Here is a 25321-nt window from a genome sequence, read left to right on the forward strand (position 1 = left end):
TGCACCCTGGGGTGCCATAAACTCTTGCACTGGTGCCTTGGGATGGTGGTCTAAGACCAAGTCAGATTAGTTATGGTTAAAGTGATAGGCAAAACAAGTGCTGGTGGCTGCCAAACTAAAAACGTGGACAATCAGAAGCACAAATGTCCACAAAAACGTCTGACCTTAAGAATGACAGGTAGGCTCAATTTACTTAATTTAATTAATGACTATACAGTTTCTGAATAAAAAACTTTTAACCTAGGGGTACCGTGAAAAAGGTTTTGAATGGAAGCCATGGGGGGGGGGGGGGGGGTATTCAATCCGGGATTCCGTTAATTTTCGTCCAATCAGACAGTAACTTGACAGTCGGGGTTCAATGTTCCGGCTGTCGAGTGTCGGAAAGTCTGTGAATTGGTGAATGCGGACACGGATTGTCAAAAAACAGCTGTGAATTTGACAATCCAAATCCATTTCCGACAATCAGATCCGACTTTAAAAAATAGTCGTATCTGACACCCTTCGATGCTGTCGTTACCGACAACATTGAATAGGAGAATGCTGATATTTCCCTGTGATGAAATATAGGCACGGATTGAATACCACCCCTATGATTGGGAACCACTGGAGAACTTCTATCAGTGGGGGTTATTCAGACCTGATAGCATGAAATATTGGTTGACTGCGCATGCGTTTGGTTCCTAGCACGCATGCACAAGGCCATCCTGCGATAAAATCTTGCTACTATTTTTTTATCAATGGCCGGACGCAGCGTATCTGACTGCTTCTGTCGCAACCAATGAGTGAGTCCAAGGCTATGCACGGACTGCACACACTGGAGAAATCATTAGATAATGATCGTCTTGCAAATGGATTTGCAGGGAATCGCTGATTCCGCTAATTTTCAGAAGCCCTGCTAAGCAATTCGCACACTTGCGCAGGGTGGGATTTCACTCTAGCAGGGCGGCCTATACCTGATAGCAGGGGTCTGCAATTTAGCTGAGCAGCAATCAGGTCTGGATAACCCCCAATGTCCGCCGCTTGATCTCGTCATCTAACCTTGTTTTATAGTGGAGTTCCAATTGTAAAACATTCTCTCTTGTTGTATGTCCATGTGATCTCTCTTTGGATCATACAGGTGGCAATCTCCAGGAAACTGGAAATGCTGCATACGTTTAGGTGTAAGTGAAATAACCTGCTCTATTAAGAGTCAAATTAAATTCACGTTTCTACAGTAATTTGTGCAATATTTTGCAGACAATAAAATGACTTGCAAGTGGAGAAACGATGCACCTCCCAGGTTACTACATTGCAGCCAGTGCCTATGCTCATGCTTAAAGACCTTGCAATGTATACTGTGTGTAGAGAAATAATGAGATTTGTAGCATGTAATGTGCAGGTAGGGGCAAGGCTGGTCATAAGAATGCATGGTCCTGGCATTCTGGGCCCATCTCTATACGAGAGACAATGCAGTTTCTAGGGACACTTGCAAGAGCATGGTACCTGCACGCAAAAGTCGCAGCGGCTGTACATGTTAACTGCTGGTGGCCTCTGGAGGAGTGAGCAGAAATCAGCTACTATTACTGGTCAGAAATTTCGGTACTTGTTTCCTAGCATGGCCACCATCAGGGGTAATCGTGTACCTTAAGTTAAGGTACACGATTACCCCCGATGGACCCGATTTCCTTTGAAATCAGGTCCATTTTGCCGGCAAAGGCAAAATCGGGTCCATCGCGTCGGTCGGGTGCATTAACATGGCACGCGACGCGACCGACGCGATGGACCCGATTTTGCCATAGGGTTCAATGTTAAAATATATTTAACATTGTAATCGCGTTCATCGCGTCGGTCTTGTGCCATTTATATATTCTCAACTCCACGCTGACGTGGATAGTGGGGGTATGAAAAGGTCGGAGGACGCGTACCACCACCCCTCGCGGGTTCGCTACGCTCGCCACGCTTCGGGTTGGCGTCAATCGTGGGGTGCCATTGAGAGGGTTAAAATTGGGGTCTGGGGAGACTTTTACATTGAATCCAATGTAAAATAGGGTCCCAGGGACCCTATTCACATTTCAATTAATGTAAAAATCGGGACCATCGCGTCGGTCGCATCGCATGCGATGCGATCGATGCGACCGACCCGATCAACATCGGTGTGGCCATGCTAAGAAACAAGTACCGAAATTTCTTAACTGCAATCTGTCCCTTAATGCCTAATAACAAAGCAAAGTGTAGAGTGATTGCAATTATTCTATTATGTTTTGGGGTGGATAAACACACAGATTCCTTGTCAAATATGAATTAATAATAATTTGTCATAGCCATGTGCTTCATGACATCGCAAGTTCCCTGAAATGTGTTACTCTTCTATGTTGCTTGGGGTAGGGATTCTCTGTAGGCAATTCTAATATTCTGCATCGGGCGGTATTCAATCTTAGGTTCCGCTCCGACAGTCAGAATCCTGTCATGTTTTCGCCCGGCTTGACAGTTTCCCGACAGACGTATTTCAATATTCCACCTGTCAAGTGGAGAAAAGGGTGCGTGTCGGCGAACGCAGACATGGATTGTCGAGAAACGACCATGAATTTCGACAATCCACAGCCGTTTCTGACAAAACAGATCCGACTGATTTTAAAGCCAGATCTATTTTTTCGGAATCTGCCTTCAATGCTGTCGGAAACAACAGCATTGATTAGCCGGCGGGTGCTATTTCCCCTGTCAGAAATAGCGCCTGGGATTGACTCAGTGTACCCACTTCTTCAATACTAACCACTCAGGTGACCTGTGGTAGCAGTACTGCAGAAATCACAAGCAAAATGACTGCTTCTTCCTTTCCCTGGACTTACGCTAGGGTCTACTAGTGACCCTAGTGCTCAGAGTGTACCATGCTGCTGGATAAAGTGTGTGTGTGTGTGTGTGTGTGTGTGGGGGGGGGGGGTAGACAGAGGCTGTACACAGACTGCCACCTTATTTAATACGCCCTGGATATAATTTTGTCCATGGCACCCCTAGGCCAAAAGATTCTTATTGAGAAATTAAGAAAAAAAATCTCAATTAAATAAATTGTGTTCATATGTCATCTGTATGGACAGTTATGTGGTGAGGGACAAGATTTGCTTCTGTTTGTCCACATACTGTATTATTTGCAGCCACAAGCTCTGGTTTTGCCAATTACACTGACCATAATTTGAATCAGTCCTGGACCACCAACCCGAGCCGGGGGGTGGGGGTGGGGGGTGGTACTAATTACCCGTGCCCAGGTTTGCTCCTCCGTTCTTCCAGGGCAGCACACTCCTACAGCATGTGCTTTGCTGACAGCAGGCTCAGCATGTGTGTCTCACTGACAGCATGAGAGCTCATGCTGAGCCTGCTGTCAGCACAGCACATGCTGTAGGTATGTGCTGCTGCTGAGGAGGGCGACAATAACACTCCTCCCTCACCTTTAAAGTGTGTTTTCACCCCCCCCTAAATGTTTGGGGGCGTGACCTAATCGCTGGAGGTGACCACACCTCCCGTGATTAGGCCACGGCCAAAAATGTTGCCAGGGCATGGCATACCTCTCGGCTGCCCTGGTGCCACGGCACACAGTTTGGGAACCACTGCTCTATTGTATTCAAGAAAATTATAGACAGAACCTAATTGGTTGCTATGGGCAACACTTGTCTGTTTTAGAAACTTTAGTACATCTACCACAAATTATTTTTTTTTCGGAATTTCAGCTATAAATCTATATATTACCTTGAACTGAAATACCAGGATATATAGGTCAGTGTTTGCTGCTGTATTTTATTAAATCATGCAGTGCATGTATTAGCTAAGATTAGTGCTAAGCTTGGAAAAGCCAAGTGTCCTGTTATACCAGTCTGTGGGAATTTACATTCCATGCAACCTTTTGTTACAGGAACCAGTTCCTTTGTCTAGGGTAATCTGAGTACATCAATAGTACAGTGCGAGTTATTTGAAAGCAAAAATCAAATGTTTGTTTTTTTAAATAGTATTTTATTCATACTGTTTTTCAAAATTAACATACATTTATGGAGGGTGACAGGATTGGAGGGAGGATAAATATTTAGACTAGGGATGGGGAACCTTTGGCCCTCCAGCTGTTGTTGAACTACACATCCCATACTACCCTGCTACAGTTTTGCTATTTGGCCATGCTTTGGCATCCCTACACACACACACACACACACACACAAACACAAACGTAAAGTACGCGTCAGTCAAAAAAAACGCCCTGGCCGCCCACTATTTACTTACATTTGCGGAGCGAGGTTGCTGAGTGGGAGGCCGGGCTGATTGGGTGGCTGGGAGTTGGGTATGCTGAGTGGGCGGGCGGGAGGGCTGCTGGCTGGGTTGCCGCCGGGTTGGCAGGCGGGGTGGCCGGGAGCCGGGAAGGCTGGGTGGGCGGGCGGACGGCTGAGGCGGGTTGTGCGGCTGTGCCCTGCGCAGCGTGACCTCTGACCTCATCACCCTGCGCAGTGCTGCACTGCCGGGTATGGGAGAAGCCGGGCAGCGTCTTAGCGAGTGCTCAGTCGGTACTCTTTACCTAGAAGGGCGCCCATCGCGGGCATCGCATGTACATTGCATGCCATTATAATGGCATGCGATGCGCTGCCCGCGATTTTACATAGAAATCCATGTTAAAATGTAAATCGCGTAGGTCGCATCGCATGCGGCCAAAAATTCGCATGCGATGCGAAAGACGCGATTACCGCGATTTTACATAGGGAACAATGTTAAATGGCCCAATTGATCCGATTTTACATAGGGAACAATGTTAAATGGCCCACAGACCCCAAATAGCCACCTTGAAGTGTGAAATGGCCCCCCCCCCAATTGTTAACGCCATCCCAAAGCGTGTCGAGCGCAGCGAGCCCGCGGTACGCGTCCTGCGACCTTTTCATACCCCCACTATCCACGTAGGCGTGGAGTTGAGAATAGAAAGTGTGGCGAGCGGACGCGGATACCTTCACAGGGGCTTGCGTCAGCCAGCATCATCCTCCCTGCCCAGCACGCTGCTCCCGCTGTCGCCCTCCTCCTGCCCGGCTCCCTATGCAGCCTCCCCCTGCTCGGCTCTCTATTAGCCGGCATTCCCCGCCCGCTGATGACCCCTCCGCACGGCTCCCTCCACCTGCAGCTCCCCGGGGACCGCATATGATAAATCCATGCGATTTATCATATGCAAACCTTGGCACATCAAGTGCCTAATCGTGTGTCCCCCTCCCGGGGAGCTGCAGGGTGAAATCAGGTCTGACTTGTCCTTAGGACAAGTCGGACTAATGTATGGGGGCCTTTACTCAGCTTAAGATAGACCAGCAGGAATCCTACCTGTTGCCATTCATTGCTAAGGACGTGTGCTGTATCATGATATTCATCTAGTGGTGCTTTCATCAGACCCTCTCCTGCTAATGTAGCAAACATCTTGCACATAGAGGGACTCCAAGCAGAAACTAGGGGGGTTCTCCTGTATGCACAGCAACACACAACGTAACAAGAAGTGTAGTCCCAAATGTGAACCACTGGATGCTTTAAACGCCACATTGTTTAGAACAGTGGTTCTCAAATTCGGTCCTCAGGACCCACACAGTTCATGTTTTCCAGGTCACCTGACAGGTGCATTAATTACTGACTGACATTTTAAAAGATCCACAGGTGGATCTAATTTTTTTCACTTGATTCTGTGAGGAGACCTGCAAAACATGCACTGTGTGGGGTCCTGAGGACCGACTTTGAGAACCTGTGGTTTAAAACTATCAAAACATTGGTCATCCACGTTTCTCCAAAATAATCACAGATTTTCTTCAAGGTTCCATTAATTTATAAACTGAGATCACACCTCGTGTCACTCAATATTATTATTTTTTAAGTAAAATATCATAGTTATTTAAGCAAGACATTCAGCAAGGTTGACATTGGTCTAGGTCGACACAAGCACTAGCTCGACAGTGAAAAAGTCAACATGGGGTTTTCTCTGTTTTTTTACCCTGACACAGTTTGAAGTGCACCGCTTCGCTCGCAATGCTTCGGGCACGGTGCCTCGCTACGCTCAGCACACTATTTTATTCTCCCACCATGCCCTAGTGGATGGTCGGCTCAAAAAAACAGTGAAAAACTCTTGACTGTCAACCTAGCCCATGTCAACCTAATTGTGTCGACCTAATGCTATTTCGACCTAGACCCATGTCGACGTTGCTGCATGTTGACCTAGTGGTGTTGACCTAGTTGTTGTAGCCCTAATGACCGTGTCCTGCTCATTTCAGCCCTCCGATCCCTGCTGCGATCCATCCTGTACCGCCGCCAGCCGCCTCCCCCATAGATTTCTATGGGGGATGCGAAGCTGCCCGATGTATCAACATCGGGTATCCCAGCTTCACTTCCCTGGGCTATCGCCATTCTGAGAATTGTAGCCTATGGGCTAATGAGCGCAATGTCGCCGGAGCAGTATGGTCGGTGGGGGTCAGCGCTAACCACGCATGCGTAGACCCCCCCGGCTTCCGGCTGAGCGCATCGCAGGGATGTCCATGCGCCTGGCAGGCGATACATTTAGGTGATTTGATCGCATTTTACAATGCGATCCTGGGTGGTAATATTCCACCCAGATCGCATTGTAAATGTGATCAATGATAAATGGGCCCCTTCATCTATACATCGTCTAATATTGCAAAGAATAGGTGTCACTCAGGGACTGGTGCAAAAGAAAAAAACACTTTACTGTATTCTATGGCGGAAATTTCTGCCTGTGATGGGGTGACTCAAGGATTATTACAACCAATAAAAATTGTGGTGGGGTGGGGGGGGAGGGAGAGGAGTCACTGGTTATCGTTATTACTGGCTGTTAAACCTGGGGATTGGGGATGTGTGGCTGCGGGTACCGTTGGCCTCTGTGCAGAGGACCGGTAGACTGTACTCAGCATTGAGGGGGGGATGATGGGGAAAGGTGTGCTGATGATCGGGTGAGGGGGATATACTAGCAGGGGGGTGCCACTGATGATCGGATGCAGGGGTGGGGTGATTGCTAGCAGTGGGTGGTTGTCACTGATGAGGGGACAGAATGTATTTCCCACCATAGGGAAAATTATATAGGTTGAATGCACAAAATGGTTACCTGCTTCACTCATATTCAATTATCATGGCTGCTTGTCAGATTAGGGCGTGCTAGAGAAACACTAGTGCATACTGCACTCACTCCCCTTATAATGACATTGCACATTACAGCGCTGTGTATGTATATGTGTGACACCAACGAGTGGTATGAAATGGCAACTGCATGGCTTTACCTGGTAACCTGGATTTCTGGGCCTGGTTCACATTCTCTCCACTCTTCAGAGAGGTAAGGAAGGTCACTGAAGACAAGGGCTATGTTAAACAGTTTCCTCGGTACTTGTGTATTTTGGCGGCGCCCCCGATGTCCATCGTACGATGAACGTATCGCATCGTATGCCATGTACCCGAAGGCATGAGATGCGATTTTGACCCCCTATACGATAAAAAATCATATAAGCACCCTAAAGGGTGCTTTTGAGCCACCGAGCCCGAAGCATGGCGAGCGCAGCGAGCCCCACGAGGGGACGCGGATACCTTCACAGGTAAACGCGTCCCTTCGCGGGCTTCACAGGTATCCGCGTGCGCTCGCCACACTATTCTATTCTCAACTCCACGCCGACGTGGATAGTGGGGGTATGAAAAGGTCGTAGGACGCGTACCACCGCCCCTCGCTTCGGGTTCACGTTTATAGTGAAGGGGTGGCGTGGGGGTGCATTTAACACTGTAAGCACCCATTAGGGTGCTTAACATTGTATAAGCACCCATTAGGGTGCTTATACAATGTTTAATCGCATCGCATCGTATGGCATTGTATGCCATGTACAATGGCATACAATTTCAAAATTGTATGCCATCGTGCACTATCGTACGATATCGCGTCGCATCGTATGCGTTATGGTATGCGATGCGATGGGCGCCGCCAAAATACACAAGTACCGTTTCCTCCGCAGAGAACAGATTTATTATAGACAATTGCAATTTGGTGAATACCGATTATTGGATGCTGCAAGCAAGCTGTTCACTAAAATAGGAACCAATTCAATTATTTGCTAATATTGTAAATATTCAAAAATTACTTTGCATTTTATGTGAAAACTATCACCCAATATAGAATAACATATAACTGTGCATACTATGAATTGGCGTTAACCCCCGTATTCCTGCATCCAGGAACAGTGCCACAGAAGCACTGTACACAAGCTTAGATTTGCTTTAGATTTGATGTTAAATTCGATTTTCTATTAGATCTGGCATTAGATCATCCCATTCGATTTGGCATTAGATCTGTACTTTTGCATTCAATTTCGATTTCACAATGTAGGCACAATGTACTCATTTGATTTACTGGATCGAATTTGAGATTTCCTTGGCTGCACAGTAGATTTTTCAATTCGATTTTGAGAAAACGGGAGCGCGCATCGAATTGAAAGTGTCCTAAAAACCATTCGATGTGGATTCTATTTTGCTTCTATAAGCAAAATCGAATCGAAAACAGGGAAAAATCTAAGCGTGTGTACAGAGCTTAAATCTTCATCGTAAGATCGCGTTATGGGCCAATTAATTAGGAAGCTGCACTTTAAACATAAATTAATCCTTTGCAAACGGCTTGGAGAACTGCTGCCTATAACAAATACATGGCTCCTGCAATACTGGATCCAGCCACAGGGGTGTAACAGGGACAGTATTATAGTTTTTTGGTACTCTTTACTTATCACGGCGCCCATCGCGGCCATCGAATGCACTAAAAAATCGGGTGCGACGCGACCGACGCGATGCCCGCAATTTCCCATAGGGAACAATGTTAAATGTCTCGATTTTCCTGTTCAATGCCTCAATTGACACGATTTTTCCATAGGAAACAATGTTAAATGTCCCACAGAGGCCAAATAGGCACCCTGAAGTGTGAAATGGCCCCCACAATTGTTAACGCCAACCCCACGATCAACGTGAACCCGAAGCGTGGCGAGCGCAGCGAGCCCGCGAGGGGCGGCGGTACGCGTCCTACGACCTTTTCATACCCCCACTATCCACGTCGGCGTGGAGTTGAGAATAGAATAGTGTGGCGAGCGCAGCGAGCCCCGCGAGGGGATGCGGATACCTGTGAAGCCCGCGAAGGGATGCGTTTACCTGTGAAGGTATCCGCTGCGCTCACCACGCTTTGGGCTCGGTGGCTCGCCGCGCTCGCCACACTATTCTATTCTCAACTCCATGCCGACGTGGATAGTGGGGGTATGAAAAGGTCATAGGACGCGTACCGCTGCGCTCGCCACGCTTCGGGTTGACGTTGATCGTGGGGTGGCGTTAACAATTGTGGGGGCCATTTCACACTTCAGGGTGGCTATTTGGCCTCTGTGGGCCATTTAACATTGTTTCCTATGGAAAAATCGGGTCATCTGAGGCATTGAACATGAAAATCGGGTCAATTGAGACATTTAACATTGTTCCCTATGGGAAATCGCGGGCATCGCGTCGCACCCGATTTTTAGTGCATTCAATGCCCGCGATTTTTTTACCTGCGATGCCCACGATCAAAATCGTGGGCGCCGTGCTAGGTAAAGAGTACCGTTTTTTCTTTCAGATACTAATAAGGGATACAGTCATTGGGTCACCAGCATGATGGTTCATGCTGATGGATATGACTTAAGGTGGACAAGCAGGAAGGTCGACTTGAATTAAGGTTGACATGTTTTTTTTTACTGTTTTTTGAGCCGACGTGCTGACAGGCGGTGTTTCATGTCCTACCATCCACTAGGGCGTTGTGGGAGAATAAAATAGTGTGCCGAGTGCAGCGAGGCACCGTGCCCGAAGCATAACGAGTGCACATGGTGCTACGCTTTAGTGTTTATGTTGACAATCTGGTTAAAAAAAAAAACATGTCGACTTTTTCAATGTCAACCTAATGACTATGTCGATCATAATGGTGGTGACCTAATGATCCATACCCGCTAATAAACTGGACAGGGCAGTCATGGGTTCCAGCAAATAGATCAGTGGTTCCAGCGGTCCTCATTACCCCACGCAGTGCATGTTTTGCAGGTCTCCTCACAGAATCACAAGTGAAATAATTAACTCCACCTGCGGACCTTATAAAATGCGTCTGTGAGTAATTAGTACACCTGTGCACCTGCTGGGTTACCAGCAAAACATGCACTGTGTGGGGTAATGAGGACCGAGTTCCCTGACCACTGAAATAGATGAAGCCAAAGTCATGTGCCAAACAAGTGTCTATGGGTGATGCAAGGATAGCACAATGTCATACAGTCCCTGACTCACCACACGGAGGCCTGCTGACTTCTGTTTAGTAAAACTTTAGTCTGTGTTAGTAAAGGCCCCCATACACCTGAAAGACATTGTACCCAATCAAACAATCTGGAGGCATTGTATGATGGATTGTGTGCACATAATCATGCAATGCGCAGCCCCGCAGGTTGGAGGATTGATCCTCTAATCAGACTTGCTGCACATCTGATCAGTCGTGATTGGGAGCAGATTGCATGTACTTTTTAGCATCTACGATCATTCGTACAATGGCTCAAACAACCGGCTTCATTTGAGTGGCAGTTATCAGGCAGTTTAGTTGCATACAATCGATTGTGAGGCAACCGGTTGTATGCAGCAGCTGGATTGTATGATGGATTATGAGTACATTGTGTGTCCAAAAACCACGTGGACTGCTGGGGAGTTGAAGGGAATGTTGGACACAATCAGGATTGTAAGCAGGTCTTTCTGATGTATGGCATAATTGCCTACCCTCCCGGAATAACCAGGAGGCTCCCGAAAATCGAGTCCCTTGGGAAGGTGGGCAAGTCTCCAGCATGCCCACGCTCAGCGACCATATTGCCAGCGATTTATGCCCGTGTGTACACAGCTTTAGATGTATGACCACCTTATCTATAGTAGCAGGATGACCTCTCACTGCTGGGGCTCTGTATGCAGCTGCTGTAGATATCTCTGCTGAAGCTATAGGACTGTCTTATACAGGGCTGCAAGTGTAAGACATGTCTCATAGCTCCCCTTTGGTGCCCTACACAAGCCTCTGCTTCTTCTGCTCCCAGTTTCTGTACCCAATGCTGCCCTTCAGTCTCTGGGACTTGATTCACACCTTGCATCCTCTGTTGCAACTTTCCACAGCTCAGGGTCCAAGACCTGCTCAAAATACAGCTCTCAGCACTGCCTGGTACTCTCTCTTTCCAGATCCTCAGAGCAACAGCATAGGTCTTCCTCACACAGGCTTCCTGTCTCAGCACACTCACTCTCTTTCCATGTGCTCTTTCCCCTGCAGGGCAGGCAATGCTGGGTCCTAAAGCCCTCCTTCCCAGCACATTGCAGTCTTGTGCTGTTCACAGAGAGTTAACCCCTGATGTCCATGTTAACCCCTTCAATCCCTGAGTAACTTTTATGGGGGTACCACATATGACCTGAAGTAACCTCACCAATATCACGTGTGCAGCTATTATATGTTTATGTTCAGCGTCAGCATCAGCTGATCGGTTGCATGGAGGTGTGAATGAGAGGAGGCCTGTGATTGGCCACACAGAACGTCCTTGGTGTGTATAGTGTCCTCAGTAAAGGGGTGGGGCCGGAGATGCTCAATGATTGGTCGGCAGTCAGAGAGGCGGTTGGAAGGCACTCCATGTGGCCTTTGTATGAATTAGTGTCACTGGAAATACCGCCCCCGGGAAACATAGCAGTGTGAGATCTGACCGCCTGTATCCAGTCATGTACTCAGGCAATGGAGGGTGGATGGAGGATTACTTTTGACTGGGATATGTTTGTAGCAGTTGTGGGAACACACCCATTCCCTGTGGTCACTACAGACAATGTCCTGTAGTTTGGGGTTAGCAGCAACAGCAGCACATGTTTCATCACAACAAGGGTGTGTGTACACTACAGAGCAGGGGGGTAGTGCGTGCGGGGTGCTTGTGTCATGGCAACATGCAGAGAATTAGGTGTGTCTGACATGTCTACATGTAGTTAGTGTTACCATAAGCAGGGTGTTTCTGTGATTCAGACATGTATATACCATGAATGGGGTGTCTCTTTTATGTCTACTTGTAGTTCATAAGCAGATAGTAGAATGTAAATGAATGGCATGCATGATATGTACATGCTTGCAGTGGAGGGTGATTTGTATATGCTTGCAGAGGATTGGTGTATATATGATATGTACAAGCATGCTGGCAGGGAAGTGGGTGTGTTTTACTGTATATGTGATCTGTATATCAGAAGAAGTGAGCTGAATGTGATATGTACATGCTTTGGGAGGAGTGTTGTATATGGAATGTAATGTAATTGTAATGTACGTTTACAAGAGTGGGGTACATGTTGTTATGTAAATGCAGAGGAGTGGGGTGTATGTAATATATACATGCAGAGATGTGGGGTACATGTTATATGTACATGCTTGCAAATGAGAGTGTGGTACATGTTATGTGTATATGAAGAGGAGTGGGGTACCTGATATTTACTAGTAGAGGAGTGGTGTGCATTTCACATGAAGTGTACATGCAAAACAATGGGTTGTGTTATGTGTACATGCAGAGGAGTGCGGTGCATGTGACACATGTACATGCAGAGGAGTGCGGTGCATGCAAAACGTGTACATGCAGAGGAGTGCATGTGATACATGTACATGCAGAGGAGTGCGGTGCATGTGATACGTGTACACGCAGAGGAGTGCGGTGCATGTCATATGTGTATATACATCGGAGTAAGGTGGATGCTAAATGTACATGCAGAGGAGTGTGGAGCATGTGATACGTGTACATGCAGAGGAGTGTGGTGCATGTGATACGTGTAGATGCAGAGGAGTGTGGAGCATGTGATACGTGTACATGCAGAGGAGTGTGTTGCATGTGATACATGTACATGCAGAGGAGTGTGGTGCATGTGATACGTGTACCTGCAGAGGAGTGTGGTGCATGTTATACGTGTACATGCAGAGGAGTGTGATGCATGTGATGTGTATAAATACAGCGGAGTAAAGTGGATGCTATGATACATGTATGCAATATATGCATGTGATATTTACATACAGAGGAATGTGTGTACATGCAGCGTTGTGTACATGGATGCTATATGTATATGCAGAGGAGTGAAGTGCATGTCCTATATGTGTACATGCAGAAGAGAGGGGTTCATGTGACCAGTATATAAAAGGGGATGGTGTGCATGTGATAGGAGTACATGCAGTGGAGTGATATGTGTATATATAAGGGAATGAGGTGCAGCATGTATATATGCAAAGGATGCATGTGATATGTGTTTTGCAGAAGACTCGGGTGCATGAGGTATGTGTATATGCAGAGGAGTGCGGTGCATGCAGGGGAGTGGGGTGCATATGACCTGTATATACGAAGGAATAGGGTGCATGTGATATGATATGTGTTCATGCAGAGAAGTGTAGTGCATGTGTTATGTGTATATATATATATATATATGGGAATGGGGTTTAGCATGTGTATATGCAGATGAGTGGGTGGTGCATGTGATATATGGGTATATGCAGAGGAGTGGGGGCGCATATGACCTGTATATACGGAGGAATTGTGTAGTGTGGAGTGTGTAGTGCATGTGTTATGTGTATATAGGGGAATGGGGTGCAGCGTGTGTATATGCAGATGAGTGGGTGGTGCATGTCATATATGGGTATATGCAGAGGAGTGGGGTGCATGTGATATGTGTTGTGTTCATGAAGAGGAGTCGGGTGCATGTGTTGTTGTGTATATAATAGTGTGCAGCACAGTGTACATGAAGATGAGTGGGGTGTATGTGATATGTACATAGGGGGCGGGACTGACTGTACACACCACGGCAGCAGTAGCACGTTGGTTGGGACGGCTTAGGCTGGCCCCGCCCGCTTGGCTGCTGATGCTGATATTTCCCCCCCAGTCCCTGCGCTCTATCAGTTATTATTCAGGCCGCCCGCGGGTAGGAACCTGAGAGCGGCGGAAGGAGCAGCAGAGAACGGGAGCGCGGCGGCAGCAGACATGGCAGCAGCATTATCCTGGGTGACGGTGAGCGCTGCTGCTGGGTGGTTGTGTGCGGTGGTGACCCGCTGCTGTGTGTGCGCCCGGGGTGGGGGTGCTGCCACACGGAGGGAATGTTAGGTACAGTGTATGCATGTTGGCAGCAAGCACCGATCACATTGCCAACCGGCATGGAGCATATAACTTTCCTGGGTATGCTGTGGAGTGTACCTGGCCTGGGGGGGGATCAGCTGTGACATCTCCCACTCCCCTCCTCCCACACTCTGTGACATTGCAGGTACATGTGTGACGTATCTGTACCTGAGACTCTATTCACATAAAACCTGCCAATAGGGTACACTGTACACTACAATGTGTTAAATTATTCAATCTATATAGGTCTTTTGCATTCATAATTATGTTTGCGTGTGATATACAGTATATACATTAGTTACCGTATATAAAATGTGTAACATTTTACACATTACAGTGTGCTCATCCGACCTCTGACATGCAGGCTACAACGCTGTAAATATATACGTATGGGATATTGATGATTGACAATGTCATCACCATATGTTAACAATGACAAGGTCGACCTGCACAAAAGGTTGACATTACTTAGTTTTGGTCTTCTGAGGGCAGTGGTAGCGGAGTCGGGCACCTTGCTCAAAGCATAGCTGTAGATTTATTTGGGTTCCATGTTATAAAATCTACAAATTGACACATAAAAACCCATGTTGACCTTTTTACATGTGTCGACCTTTTGCAGTCAACCTATTCATTGTCGACCTAAACTACCACACCAGTTATTAGTAGCATAGTTTGACAACACATCCCAAATCCTTTCCCTTATCTGTACTATATTCCCTGTTCTAGGAATGACCTGGCTGACCTACATTCCTGTGCAGATCTCATGATAACGCTACTTGTGCTATAAATTGTTGGTTGTCAAAAGCAAATGCAGCTTCCTAATGCTGACTACCACAAGGTTCCCTTGTTGATTACTTTGCACCCCTCTCCCCTGCATGGAAACATATATAACATCAATCAAAATCTTAGCCATTTAAAATCTTGACCTAAATTTTTCTAGATATAAAAAAATCCCAAAATGCATATTGAGACAATCTGTATGTATAGGAAATATGACGGTTTAATAATTAAGGTAACAACCTCTCGTGTGTAATGTTCCCACCATGGCAGAGCAGGTAGACCACTGCTTTCCCTCATGGCCATTTGATTGCAACTTGCAATTTACTGCCCCGGATCGCATTTTAAAATGCAATATTAGCGCTGGAATATATCATCCCACAAGTGCAGGGACAGGGCTCCTAAAGGAGCCCATCCCTGCGATGTGCTCGGCTGGAAGCCGGGGGTCTGCACATGCGCGGTTAGTGCTGACCCTCAGCCGACCGCACTGCCCAGGCAGCAGTGCGATCCTGTCGCAGATAGGCTACAATGGGCTGTCACCATCTCAGAATGGCAATAGCCCAGTAATGCGAAGCCGGGCTGCCCGATGTTGATGCATCGGGCAGCTTCCCATCCCTCATAGAAACCTAAGGGGGATGCGGCAGGCAACGATGCAGGGGGGGTGTCGCAACATGGATCGGAGATTCCTTTGGTACATTCGGGTGATATTTAATATTTGGGGTGTGGTATTAGCCCGACAGTTGGGATTCCGACAGTCATTAGTCAGACGTCGGAATCCCAACTGCACAGCGTGGGGAGTGCAATGAAGCCCCTTGCAGGTCGCCACCTATTTTATTCTCCCTCTATGGGGGTCGTGGACCCCCACGAGGGAGCAGTCGGGATTCCGACGTCGGAGGAATGACTGTCGGAATCCCGACTGTCGGGGAGCCGTCTGGCACCCAATATTTGCGGCTAACCCCGAAAACCCCTTAGGGGATTTAGCTGCAAATGTTGTTTGATAAATGTGGCCCATAGGGTATCTATCCTAATGTATGCACAGAGTATAATGTGCTCTTGCCGTGGTGTTTAAACGCTGATAGTGTGGTGCCTGACTCGCCCTTCACAGGCTTAAATCCGCCCTACTTAGCACTAAAGTTTTCAGAGCAATGAGCATTTTGTGGGAATCTGGACCCCATACTGTCTTAACATCAGGCGTAAAATGGAGGGGCTGGCAAAAACATGGTCAGATAGAGGTGCGTAGTGTGACCAAATTTCTATGGCTAAAGGGCATATCAACAGCTGAAAATCAGCGTCCGGCAGGACGAGTCTGTGTTGTCATTATCAGTGCACCAAACCTGAACCTGTTTCCGTGGCTTGATGTAATCACTGTACACCTCTGCCCTTTGAAATCTTATCACACTACGCACCTGTTTCCACCAGAATCAACATCTTACAGATGATGTTGGGACAGTATGACTGATATGTGGCTGAGGTTAGGGAAGCTGTGGTCTTACCTACTCTGGCCTGACGGGAAACTAGAATGAAAAAGAGAACGCTACACACCTGACAGCTCTTGGTACTGAACCAACCCTGTATTATTAATACTTTAGTCCTCTATTCAGACCATTTATAGAAACTTTTTTTTTTTTTTTGAGAAATACAAATTAATATTAAAAAAAAAAAATCAGTGCAATAGACAAATTCTAATGTTATTTCTTACAACTAAGAAACGTGACAGATTTGCCATTACTTGGTAGCAAATGATACTTGTAGTTTGTGTTGTCCCTTATTATCAGTATGTGACTTGTAACTTAAAGCTGCACAACCACCCAAAGTGGTCTTACAATGGGTGTGAGTTGGAGGACCAATCGGGTGCCACAGTATCTGTGATTGCAGTTTCTCATTGGTCCTCCTGCCCCCCTTCCTCTTAGGCACCACACAGCATTGGTTGTCTGCTGGGATTGCAAGACTAACCACGGAGGGGAAACGGTCGTTAGGTTGACACCATTAAGGTCGACATACATTGAGTCGACCACTGTCTACCACAGACAAACTGTCGACAGGGTCAAAAGGTTGACACAAGCATTAGGTCGACAGTCAAAAGTTTGATATGGGTTTTTCATTTTTTTTTTTTTTTTTTAGCAGACATTGCCGACAGCAATAGTGGGCCGAGGGTAGTGATGCATCCTGCCGGAAACATGGCGAGTGCAGCAGTGCACAGATAAGGTGCCATGCCAACTATGTCAGCATTTGGGACAAGAAAATTGATAGAACCCATGTTGACCTTTTGACCCTGTCGACCTTTTGTCTGTGTTGACTTCAGTGGTCAACCCAATGTATGTTGACTTTAAAGTTCGTCAAGCTAATGATCCATATCCCCGTGGAGCACTGAAAAGAATGTCTGCACAGATCGGTTATGTGGAGAGTCTGGAGCTGATGTGTATACTGCAGCTTCATTCATGTATTTGTTTTGTCATGTCCGTACATGCACATTATTACATTGGGAATTGAGTCATTTGTAAATTTGATAGACTAGAACGGTGGTTCCCAAACTGTGTGCCATGACATCCTGAGGTGGCACAGAGATCTTTATAGGTGTGCCTCGGGTTTGCTATAGTAATTAGAACCATTCAATGGGAATAAGCAAATGATTTCCTGCTATACATTCTGTCAATGTAGGGCAATCCCAGATGTGGCAGAGGACAAACCAGCCAGTCAATAAGAACATTGAATGTAAACCTCACAGCTGCTGTCAATGGATGTCTCCTAGCTAGGGGTCTGCCAATCCGCTTTATTAACAACAGTATCTACAGCTTTTGCAGCATGTAATGCACTGATCAGTAAAGTAAATGACAGGTTATTTATAATAAACATACTGCAAGATAGACAATGAAAGCAAGGTCTGTTTGGTATGGATTTGTGTATCATACTTTTAATGTAAAGAAACTGCCAATGTTTTGATAGCAATACCATAAGTAGACACAAAAGCAACCATCTTTCCTGAAGTATGGGTAACTGGTAATAAAGGTATGCTGTCCAGGACAGTAGAGGGCACTGCGTTTCTGTGCTTCCTCACAGGTCTGTTTAATTATTAACCCAACAAAAGTTATTTCTTATTTGTATGCCATAGTAATTAGAATCTAAGTGCTTTATTATAGCATTTATGTGTAAGCCTAATCAATGAGGTGTAGATGTATGAAGCAGTGATAAGGGAGAAGTGGCCCATGGCAACCAATCAGCACTGAAGGAACATCTATAATTTGCATAATATTATACAGAGCAACTGATTGGTTTCCATGAGCCCCCTTTTCTCTGGCCTACTTTTCCTCCTTTATCACGGCTTCATACCCTACATAGTGTAGAGAACATTGTTAAAAAGTTGGCGCAGTGATTAGCATTGTTGCTTCACAGCACTGGGTCATGAGTCCAATCTCCAATAAAGGCCCTCTTTGTATAGTTTGTATGTTCTCCCATTGTTTGCATGGGGTCCTTTTGTATGCTATGGAAAACTAATACCCCTTTCACACTGCAAAAATAACCAGGGTCTGACCCGGGTCTCTGTGCAGTGTAAAAGTGCCAAAAGGAAAAGCCCGATCCAGCAATCAGGCATTCCAACCTGGGTTAAAAGAAGGGTTTTACCTGGGTCAGACCCGGGTTGATGGTTAGTGTAAACGGGAAACCCAAGTGCTAACCCCGCCTCCCATGACGCCACGCCCTCATGTGATGTCAGCGACTCGGCTTATTGCCTGGTCGCTGAGGGCAGCTTCTCACAATTGCTGGGTCACTCCTGAGACGGGCCTGTGTCCAAATCCAGGGTCCGACCCGGCATTTGTGATGTGAAAGGAGTAGTACTGATAGACTAGACTAGGATTCTGGAGATCTACACATAAACATACTCACTAGCATTCATTTTGTGTGTGTGTGTGTACACTTGTGTGTCAAGGAATTTAAACTATGCTTCAATGTTACATGGACTTACGGGCATGACAAATATTCTCTGTACAGCACTTTTTAAAATGCTGGTACTATAAAGTACTTATAAATGACATTTAAATGTTAATAGCGTTCTTGTGGGACTTAAATGCAGGGACATATGGAAACCTCCATCTTGGGAAGGACACCTGTGAGGAGATTTCTATCTGCATTGCCGGGGTATTGTGATCACCTAACTGAAAGGAGGCAGTGACTTCCTGTGTCTCCAATTACTAAACCGCTTCTGCAACCCTTCTATAAATTCTGACCTTCAGAAGAGCATTTCTGTCCCTTCTCACATAATGCGGAGGGCTCCAGGGGGTGGGACGTTACCTATAAATGCGGGATTTTTATTTCTCCCTCCCTCCATCCCTCCCTCTTTTACATTTGTCTAGCAATAACCTGTCAAATGGCAAAACCGTGTGATAAAGAATGTACGGGTGTGGTATATGGGCCCGACGTCGGCATCCCGACTGGCCGGACTCAGACAGTGGGGCAAGCGCAACAAAGCCCCGTTGCCGGCACAGTACCTACCTATGCTCGCCACCTATTCTATTCCCCCTCTATGGGGTTCGTGGACCCCCACGAGGGAGAATACCCGATGGCCGTCAGGACCCCAAGTGTGGTGGTTATGACTGTCGGGAAAGTGTCCGGCACCCGAATGTACGAGGGTCAATTCCAGTGTCCTATACTTACTGATATGCGCATTCCATCTGAGGAGTCTGGAATGGGAGCATTCTGTGCAGCCTTAGTAGAGGGATTTTGTTTTGTCTCCGATTTTTGTGTAATCTAGGTTTGGCATTTTATTGTTGTTTAGCCTTCATCTTCAGAAACATCCTCTGCATCATTTCTCTGCTAATAACAAAAGGAGAGAGATCAACTGTGGCCGTTTTTACAGTAACGTGAACACAGTACAATGAACTTTTACAATAATGGTGTGTACACACGGTAGATATGCCATGCGATACAAGTCCCGATACGATCAGATCGTATCGGGACTCGCATAGCACTGCATGCATGGAGGGGCACAATTTTGACTATATAGTGCAGATCTGCACTATATAGTCTTGGCTGCCCTCTCTATTTGACTGCCGATGTTCACTCACACTTGAGCGCGCATCGGCGCACACAATCAGCATGCGATATGGCTTCCGATGTTCACTATATCGGCAGCATCGGAAGCCATATCGCACCGTGTGCACATCCTATTAGTATTGTGTTAACAGGCCCCGCAGGGACATATATTATTTAACATTAGTTGTTTAGTTGATACACTTTACATAAGACCTTGTTTACCATTTTCTCTGTGTTAATCTGTGTCACTTGTCAGACTGGTGTGGATTATTTAATAGGACTGGACAGGTTTAATCTTCATTTCTGTGGGAAGCTGGCATTGCAAACTGCATGTTAATATGCATATATTGGCTATGCATTTCAGCATGCGTTTGATATGAGGTTACAGGCTGCATATGATACTGTATGCATCTGAGTTTGCTTACAAATGTGTGCCATAGGAAGAATGGAAAAGCTACCTTCTGCGCCTCTTTGTCCTCGCTCTTTGTGTTTTAACTAACCCCATCCATTTACATATTTGTTAATCAGAAACCTTTGTTTTTATAGATGAAGCTTTTAGTTATTGTGCTGCACTCTGTTTTTTTGCCACTGTATTTATCGTTGTCTGTGTGCCCATGGCTAAATAAAGTTTGGAGGAAAAAAAAAGTGTTCTGAATACAAGTGGCGTGTGAGTGCATTCTGTTCCTTTCAATAGCCTTTTATATTCAATGGGTTTTCCAGCACGGGTGCTAAATGCAGAAACTTCAATAAAAAGTACTGCATTTCTTGTGTTCCAGCACCACAAATGTATAACTTTTGTAGAGGTTTTGTGATCCTGCTGCACGTGTAGGAGAATATTTATAAAATAATAAATTGCAGGGTATGAAAACAAATAGCCATTTCTGGTGGTTATTTGCAAATATTAAGCAGCCTCTTGTTGTCAGTATAGGAGACTACAAGGTATACCGGAGATATCTGCTGTGGTTCCCAATTTCCATTGTTAAGGTGACCATACACTACTGCGAGAAGTTGCATCGGTGTATGGCCATCCGATCCCCATTGCACTGCCCGGAAGGGTCCTTCTGCATGTGATGTGACCCTGTTCCTCACTGCTGGGAGGGCGTCCAAGAAGGTCAGACATGCAGGTAGGTCCGACCTCCAATCCGATGTGTACGAGAGCAAGTCCTACTGGATGGGATTTTGGACGCTTGCGATTTGGGATGATTTTATCTGATCTCTCAGCCCGATCCGTTGGAATCAGGTGAAATCAGCTCAAATCGCATACGTGTATGGGGCCTTTAGTGCAGCCCCATTGGATAATTGCAGCACAGTCTATGGGCTACATTAGGCAATATTTTCTGGGAGAGGGAATGAATGGGATACGGTCTCTAGGTCAACAGGGGTGGAAGGACAACACATGTGAATTAGGTCGACAATGGGAAGGTTGGCAGTCAAAAGGTCGACATGAATTTTGCATGTTTTTTCCCCCCCGAAAACAGTCTGTATTAGACCCTGCCACTAGGGCGTGGAGGGAGAATATAACAGTGTGCCAAGCACAGCGAGGAACCGTGCCCGAAGCATGGCGAGAGCATGCAGTCCACTGATAGTGGGTCAACAAATGTGAAAACCTCATGGAAATCTTTTGATTGTCAACCTAATGCTTGCGTTGACCTTTCAACCCTGTCGACCTTAGCCATGTTGACATTTAGTGGTTGACACAATATATATAGACCTTCATCGTGTCAACCTATGACCCTTCCCTGGCACCGTGCTCGCACATTTGCAATCTGATGATTGTGCATGCGTTGTAGCATGGCTGGGATCAGAACCAGTAATAAGATTGTAAGCTTGCCAGCAGGGCCCTCCTACCTTTCCTGTTTGTGGTATCATTGTCTCCTTTTGTAAAGCGCAACGGAATATGCTGCGCTATATAAGAAACTGTTAATAAATAAATAATGTTGTCATTGCACTGGGTCCTACCAAAGACCCTTTCACTGTATGTGATTTATGGTAAATACTACTGTTATGTACTTGGGATACGGTCGTATTGTCGACAGTCATTAGGTCAACAGGCAACAAAGTCGACAGGGTTCTAGGTTGACGTGGATGAAGGTTGACAGGTGTCGATGTCTACATGGGACAAGGTCGACAAATGCAGTATGTCGACATGGGTTAGGTTGCGAGGTCGACATTGGTTTTTTACACTGTTTTTTACACTGTTTTTTGAGCTGACATGTGCCGACAGGCGGTATTTCATGCCCTACCATCCACTAGGGCATGGTGGCAGAATAGTGTGCTGAGTGTTTCAGTGTCCATGTTGACTGTGTCGACATTCGGGACTGAAAAATGTCAAAACCCCATGACCTTTTGACTGTCGACCTAATGACCCTGTTGACCTTCCTATATGTTGACCTTCATGCATGCCGACCTAATGCTTGTCGATCTATTTGCTGTCTATCCAATGATAAATACCCTCTGACTCCGAAATGTCCGCCCTCCTGCTGATTGTAAGTATTACTGGCTGGCTGGCTGGCCCGCCCCCCTCTCAGCATACTCCGGAGATCCGGACCTCCGCGCCAACCCCTCCTCTCCCCTCCCAGTCCCAACACGCACATTGCTCCGTCCGTCCTCACAAGGGTGTTAGCGCAGGTGCTGGTGTCAGTAACCGTCACTGCTCCAGCTCCTGCACTGTGGCCGTCTATTTGAATCCCGCTCCACCTGCCCGCATAGCTGAGCGGAGTGCTGCGGGTGTCACTGTCAGCGTAGGAGCTGGTGTCAGTAACAGTCACTGCTCCAGCTCCTGCGCTGTGTGCAGGGGCCGGCTATTTGAATCCCGCTCCCCTACCTAGTGAGGGCACTGACTTTGTTAAAAAGAGACCTCAGCGGGGTGATCCCCTATGCTGGGACTGGCATCTGCAATGGCTGACCACAGACAAGCAGTCTGCTGCGGCATGGGGGACACACAGCCGGCTGTGTAAGTATTCTATATGTTAACGCAGCTTCGCCCGCCAATCGGAGGTCAGGTGCCGGCATCCGGGGTCAGTGATTGGCTAACAAGTGGGCTCCATATTTCAGATGGCTGTCGGGGCAATCTCTGCTTCTCCCCTAACATAAGTTTGGAGCATCAGCACCAGGGCCCTTATTCTGAATCGGACGGTACGGCCCGCGTGCGGCCGTACCGCCGATGTTTTTAGTCTGCACATGCGCAGAGGTCAATCTGCGCATGTGCAGCCCCATTCGCCGCAGACGTATTTCGTCCGCCGCAAAGGGGGCGTATAGGGGCGTGAGGGGCTTCATACCCTCATTTCCCTATGTATACGCCCCGCGTTTCATGGGCGTTCCCATGCAAACGCGGGGCGTATGCATGCTAATCAGGGTATGACGCCACTGATGGGGGCGGAAAGCTGACGTCGCCGGATGTCAGCTCTCAGCCCCCATACAAGCTATCACACGGACGATTGTCCGTGTGGTCTCAGCTTGCGGGAGCTGCTGTGGCGTGCGGCCCTGCCTTCGATGGTCGACGACCATCGAATGCAGGGGGCAGCTCCCACCATGGTGGAGGCGTACGCCCCACCATTTTTATGCGGATCGCCAGCCGTCCGTGTACGGACGGCCGTGGCGATCCGTCTCGTGGGCGGGGATTGGTTTGTGCGGCCGGAGCACCGTGTGCGGCTCCGGCCGCACCAACCAGAATAAGGGCCCAGGAGAGGGCGGGGTGGTGAGCATTACTGGTACACTATGTCTGTGTCACTGCTGGGGGCATTATACATTGTATGTGTCACTGCAGGGGGGATTATATGGGTGTCACTGTTGGGGGCATTATACACTATGATTCACTGCTGGGGGCATTATACACTGTATGTGTCACTGCCGGGGGCATTATACAGGTGTGTATATGTGTGTCAAGATTGTAAGCTTGAGAGCAGGGCCCTCCCACCTTTTGACTGTCTGTAAATACCCAGTTTGTTGTATCACTGTCTCCTTTTGTAAAGCGCAACGGAATATGCTGCGCTATATAAGAAACTAAATAAAATAAAATGCGGCGCAAATTATGGCTATGGCACTATGGGATAATTATATCTGTGTCACTACTGGCAGCATGGCACTACTGGGGCATTGGGGCAGATGTATTAAGCTTGAACAAGAGATAAATGCAAGAATGATAAGGCGAGATAAACGTCCAGCCAATCAGCTCCTTACTGACTTTTTTCAAACACAGGCTGTAACATGGCAGTTAGCAGGTGATTGGCTGGACGTTTATCTCTCCTTATCACCCTTGGATTTATCTCTTGTTAAAGCTTAATACATCTGACCCATTATTACTGTATAATGTGCCCTGCTTGGTGGTCAGCACACAGCCTTAAAAAATATCCTAGAGTGAACACTACCTGCCCGCATAGCTGAGCAGAGTTCAGCTCCGTCCTCATCAGGTGTCCGCACAGGAGCTGGTATAGTGACAATGAGCAGATGGTTTTTTATTTTTTAAATTTAGAAAGGGACAATCAGGGTTGTTAATTTTATTTTGGGGGGCAATTTAGTTTGTCTGGCTCCTACACTTTTGTCCTGGCTCCTAGATTTTAGAAAAATTTGTCAAGCCCTGCTCTATCGTATACCCATCATGAGATGAGACTGGCATGGAGTGATGGGAACAGACTATTAGACAATGGTGGACAGGAAGAAGATAGGCAGACATAAGAGAAGGTGGGACATAGGAAAATAGGTGTAAAATCAGGGTTGCCGACCCTCCCGCATTTAGCGGGAGTATCCCGTTTTTTGCTCCTTCCTCCCGGTCTCCCGGTAATGTGAGGTATCCTCCCGGTTTTTTAGCCCGTCTGGCAAAAAAAAAAAAAAAAGGTGACTGCGCATGCGCTAATTACAAAGTGCCGCGACTGTGCGCCGGGGATCTGTCAGCAGTGGCTACACTGCCTACAGCGGCAGGGGGCAGCCATCGGAGCAGGAGCAGCAGAAGGCAGCGCCGCAGATGAGATGGTAATATAGCGGCTGGCTGCTTCGTGCCTCCCTCCTGCTTCTCTCCCTCTGCGCCCATTTTTTCTTTAATAGGGTTCCTTCTTTTAAACAGTGCTACGGTACCATCTAAAAATGTAATTTAGATAGCTCCGCCCATGGCCACGCCCCATTTTTGTGCCGTAAATGGGGCATGTCCATGGGCGGAGCTATCCAAATTACATTTGAGAGCTCCCACGCCCCCTAATTAGCTGCCCTCTCCCTGGTCTCCCGCAAAGGGGAGATGAAAAGTCGGCAAGTATGTGTAAAATATGGATAAGACAAATCTAGTGCATTTACACCCATATGCAGGACTGATGCAGTCACCTCCACATCGGCAGCATATGTGCCTATTTTTTGCCCTATCATGATTGTAAGTGTATATTTAC

At 47.0% G+C, this 25321-nt stretch overlaps 1 protein-coding gene and 1 long non-coding RNA gene across 2 annotated transcripts in view; one reads left to right on the plus strand and one right to left on the minus strand.

Moving 5' to 3' along the window:
- Positions 1 to 25321, minus strand: part of LOC146042577 (uncharacterized) — a 39048-nt gene that overhangs the window by 8190 nt on the left and 5537 nt on the right. Inside the window, exon 2 of the long non-coding RNA XR_014463925.1 lies at positions 19572 to 19730. This is a non-coding gene — a long non-coding RNA (uncharacterized LOC146042577). The remainder of the gene's footprint in view (positions 1 to 19571; positions 19731 to 25321) is intronic.
- LOC146042576 (branched-chain-amino-acid aminotransferase, cytosolic-like) overlaps positions 13887 to 25321 on the plus strand; it is a 42000-nt gene continuing 30565 nt past the window's right edge. The window contains exon 1 of the mRNA XM_083162631.1: positions 13887 to 14042. Within this exon, the coding sequence (XP_083018757.1) occupies positions 14016 to 14042 (27 nt within the window). The 5' untranslated portion in view covers positions 13887 to 14015. The remainder of the gene's footprint in view (positions 14043 to 25321) is intronic.

This window comes from Crinia signifera, chromosome 19 (assembly GCF_055691185.1).
Source record: "Crinia signifera chromosome 19, ASM5569118v1, whole genome shotgun sequence".
Lineage (NCBI taxonomy): Eukaryota > Metazoa > Chordata > Amphibia > Anura > Myobatrachidae > Crinia > Crinia signifera.